Source organism: Ursus maritimus, unplaced genomic scaffold (genome assembly GCF_017311325.1).
Source record: "Ursus maritimus isolate PB19 unplaced genomic scaffold, ASM1731132v1 scaffold_17, whole genome shotgun sequence".
Taxonomy (NCBI): domain Eukaryota; kingdom Metazoa; phylum Chordata; class Mammalia; order Carnivora; family Ursidae; genus Ursus; species Ursus maritimus.
In genome coordinates this window covers 58147559-58152205 of record NW_024424119.1, presented here as the reverse complement: position 1 = coordinate 58152205, position 4647 = coordinate 58147559, and the positions used below count along the sequence as shown (strand labels likewise).

The 4647-nt window shown below is 58.5% G+C and overlaps 1 protein-coding gene across 3 annotated transcripts in view; it reads right to left on the bottom strand.

Moving 5' to 3' along the window:
• Positions 1 to 214: 214 nt before the first annotated feature.
• OLFM1 (olfactomedin 1) overlaps positions 215 to 4647 on the bottom strand; it is a 37951-nt gene continuing 33518 nt past the window's right edge. For all 3 annotated transcript variants that reach the window (XM_040632172.1, XM_040632171.1, XM_008709452.2), the window contains one exon: positions 215 to 1875. In XM_040632172.1, coding sequence (XP_040488106.1) covers positions 1201 to 1875 — 675 coding nt within the window. In that variant the 3' untranslated portion in view covers positions 215 to 1200. The remainder of the gene's footprint in view (positions 1876 to 4647) is intronic.

The following is a 4647-nucleotide window of genomic DNA, read 5'->3' as shown; positions in this document are numbered from 1 at the left end:
GGCGATGCGGCCTCGGCTTCGGATTCACCCCAGGGGGTGCAGAGCCCCAGGCTTGTCCTCTGGCTTCTGGGGGGTGGGGGTCGGGGACCCGATGGAGGACGTGCCCCAGACGGGGCCTCTCGGGAGAGCCCCACCCGGACTCTGGGAAACATCCCCAGGGCTCTGGAAAGCCTCATTGTCTTTAAAACCTCAGAAATGACCAGCGAAGAGAAGATATCTCCTAATATCTTTATTGTTCCTTCAATAACCGGACGGTACAAAGTTCCCTCGTTTTGGCTTCGAACTGTGCTCCCCACGCAGTCTTCCCTCGGAACCGTTCCTTCCCCAGCAGAAACAGTTTCCCTAGATAAGCCCTTCCTACCCGCGGGTACGTTAGGTAATTTAACAACAAGAAGAGTAATTCCTTTATTATCAACATGAACTTGATTACCTCTTTCTAAGGGTGAACACTGAAATTTTTTTTTTCTTTTTAGAAACAAAAACCATCCACTTACTAAGTCCAAACTACAGCACGGCATTTACAACACCCAGCGCATAAACGGAACACAGAGCTACCACCTCAAGGAAACGACAGACAGACGCGGCACGATATATCTACGGGGGACGCGAGCTCAGACAAGTGGGTGCGGCCGCCGCCGGCAGGCGCCGCACACGGGTCCGTGGGGCCGCGGGGCCTCCGTGCAGCTCAGCTAAGACACAACACGCGGTCGAGAGACAGCAGCTGTGATGGGATGAGTTACACTCGCGGAGCGCGGCCGGCCCGCGGGCCCTCGATGGAACACGGCAGGCACGCCCACCGGAGCTGAGCGCGATCTGGGGGAAATGTCCATGCGACCTAACAGTGGTTGTTCTCGGGCGAGAACAGGCCAACAGTCGTTGCCTTACTTCTGTAGGTTATTTGACCAGAAAGGGGGCCGGGCAGGGGGCGGCGGGGCGGGGGAGAGGGGACCAGGGATCCCTGGACTGCAGTTCCAGCTGCAAAGACGGGGGGCGGGGGGGATGTGTCTCTTCCCAAGTGTGTTGCCCTCTCGCTCGAACCAGAGGCGCACAGAGGTGAGGCCACCGCGCGGTGCTGGAGCCCACGCTGCCGCCGAGGTCTCAAAATTAGCATGATTAGTATCGGGAGGTTGTTTCCGCGGCCGCTCCGCAGGCGTGTCCGCGTGGGGGAGGCCTGGCCCCCGGGCTCTGCGGCGGGGACCCCTACAACTCATCGGACCGGATGACGTGGAAGAGGGTGACGTTGTAGAGGACCTGGTGGCCGTTGTTCCAAGCGTACAGGGCGCGGTCCTTGGGGTTGTAGTCCAGCATGGAGATGTGGGAGTACTTGTTCTGGAAGGGGATGTCGATGTACTCGTAGGTCGAGGCGTTGGTCTGGTACGCGTAGTGGACCTTGGTGCCCCCCGAGTAGCCGTTGGTGACGTAGAGAGTCCCGCAGATGATGAAGGCCTCGCCGGCACTGCGCTTGGGGTAGCTGGTGTTCCAGGTGTGCAGGACCTGCAGGGACACGGGGTCCAGCTTGCTGATGACGATGTTGCCGGCGTTCTGGTTGGTGGCGTAGACGGCCCACAGCCCGTTCTCGTCCACCATGAGGTCGATGTCCGAGTGGCCACCCCAGGCGTAGTGGTACATGTTGTTGTAGCCGGCGTAGTCCAGGCTGCGTGTCTTGAGGATGGTCTCCGTCTTCAGGTCGAACCGGATGACGATGTGGCTTTGGAACTTGTTGAAGTAGATGGAGCCGTTGTACACCACCTGCCCCGTGCCGGACCAGGGGTGCGGGAGGCGGTGCGACGTGAAATTGTCCGTGGTCATGAAGTCGGTCATGGACTTGTACTCGCGGACAAAGCGGTTGTTGTGGTAGCCGTCCATGTACCAGACCTGCGGGGGTGGTGGGGGGGAGAGGGCACACCCGTTAGTGGCTCTGGGGGTGCAGGCGGGGCTCCCCCACGGGACTCAGCAGCGGCCCGGCACCTCGAGACGGAGCCGAGAGAACCAGGGGAGGACGATGAAGACCAGGCAATGTCACTTCATGTCCTTCCCCCAAACTCACAGGGTACGCGTCAAAGCCAACAGGACTGTCCCCGCTGGGAAAGAAGGCCCGGTGAAGACAAAGGATGGGGAGGCACTCTCTGGGAAGGGGGTCTGGGGACTGGCAGCCCACAAGCTTGGGGTGCAGCCACCCCGCAGGTCGGGGACATGGGTGGCGACAGAACCGCCCCCCGCCCCTCTGCTCAGGCTGCGTCCAGGCTGTGGGTTCACTGCGCCTCCCTGGCCAGGAACACAGCAGGTGCTCCCACTTATATGGGGAAGGAAGGAACTCCATCAGAGCACGAACGCCTAAGCCAGCAAGACGACACTGGACGAGGAGAACATTCGCAGGCGCAGGTGGCTCCTGTGGCGTGGGGACCCATCACCAAGGTAGGGCACCAGGAAGGGCAACCTCCCGCGTGCAAGGGGCCACTGGACGTCGGTCTTCTCGTCCCGCCAGGCTGCCACAGCGGCCCGGACTGAGGCGCCCTATCTGCCAGGCAGGAGAGCATTAAGAGGGCACTTGGGGCACTTCACGTGGAATCACGGTCACACCCACCCCCCGGGCTGCTTCTCCAAGAAGCACAAGGGCTTCGTGCAAGGCCCCGAGGGTCACAAGCCACCAAGGGAGCAAACCCAGTGCTGGCTCACGTTTGGGGTTACAGAGGAAGAGATTTCCGATTATTGCTTAAATGCTAGTTGACGCGAAACTGTCTAGACTTTGTACAAAACGCTTTAGTCATTTTCAACCAATATGGGAGCAAATTAGAAAGCAATGCAGTTACACGAAGAGGTCTGCCCGGCTAGCGCCGTCCCCAGTGCATCTGTCTGGCAGCAGGACAGCTGCTTTACCCGTCAAGGCTCTGCCGGCTGCAGGAGAGATTAAGGATGCGGGCCTTTCAGACACGGCATTACACACGCATTAAAAATTTAGAAAAAATCCTAACCTTGTTCCTGAGGCTCCTATTCAGATGCTCAGAGGCAGGTGCGCTTTTTGTTTTTAATGAGATTAAAAAAAAAAAAAAAACCTGGGTCTCGTTTGAGGCTTTTACTACCCTTAGCCTCCGCAGACCAGCCCCCCGCGATATGGGTCTCGGATTAGAACGGGCAGGTGCTGGGCTGCCAGGGGTTCCGGAGGCCATGATCACGCTGCCGAGGACTGGCCCTCCTGCCTCCCCTTGGCTCTCTCCTGAGACAGGGAGCTCAGTGCTTCTTCCAAGACCGGCTCAAACAACATTCCCCCCTTTGAACCCTCTCCTGACCCAGGCCCGCTGAAGCCGCCTCTCTCCCGCTCTCAGCACGGACGTGTTCCTGAATGTGCACAAATGTCTCCGCCCCCATGAGCGGGCCTGTAACACCAGGACCCCAGGGTCCAGTGCCTCCCCCCGTGTGCAGAGATGGGTGAAATGGGCACCAAATTGCTCAAGATTTGTAAACTGCCTCTTCCCGGAAATTAGCAAATCGGACGCAGGGCACGATGCTTTTGGAAAATGCAATTTAGGCCGGGAGATGCTTTTGGAAAATGCAATTTAGGCCGGGAGGGAAAGCCAGCCCAGGACACTAAATGTTTAAGACCAGCTCTTGGCCTGGTGGCCGTAAGACACCAATGAAAAGCCCCTCTGCAGAAAGAAGGCACAGCATTGCAGCCCTGAAGGGCCCTGAGATAAGGTGCCCCTTCCCTTACAGTGGGCACCGCTCTGGGTTCACTGTGATCTCCGGATCGGAATGCCTTTCTCTCCCCTCCCATCCAAGTCCCAAGACTCACAGAGAATCCCATCACCCCCAGAAGGCCTCCCCCGACTCTCCAGCCTCGCCCAGAACCCCCATATCTGAACTCCTAGAGCCTGGAACCTGGCTGCCCTCTGAGCCCCCGGGCACGCTCACTTCCCAGAACAATTGCATCAGACTCCAGGGACAGAGCCACACGTGTGTTGGTTAAAGTTTCAGGTGATTCCAATGTGCGGGCAAGGCAGGACCCTCTGGCTTGGAGCCTGAGCCGTCTTGCTATGGTCTGTGCCGCCTTGCCCTGTTATGCCGTCAGCTCCCTATTCGCCCCCATGCCTGGTGCCGCCTGATTGAACCTTCCAGAACTGCGATCCAGACCATCATTCCTCTGTAAACCTGACTCCTCAGCTCCAGGCTCTTCCCTGCAGCATCCGGCCGCCTTTGCACCTGCCAGGCCAAGTCCCTAGCTCTCAGACACCTCTGGCCTGGTGCTCTGTGCCCCGCACCTGCCGCTCCCACCGTGCTGTCCCCCTCTCCACTGATCATGCCCACCACCTGAAGGGCATTTCCTACACCCCCTCTACGCCCAGACAGGGAGGTCTCAATTTTGTAGTGGGGTGACTGTGGCCCCCCAAAAGATATGTCCACATCCAGGAACCTGTAAATGTGACCTTATTTGGAAAAGAGAGCTTTGCAAATGTCATTAAGGATCTCAAGATAGATTAGCGTGGGCCCTAAATCCAATGAGTGGTGTCTTAAGAAGAGGAGAGACGTAGACACAGAGGGGCTGATGCGAGCTGGCCTGGGACGTCTACAGCCGAAGCCAGCCAATAGGAGGGAAGGTGTGGACTCCAGACAGAGTCAGGGAGGAAGGTCTCCTGCATGGGGGGGGGGGGG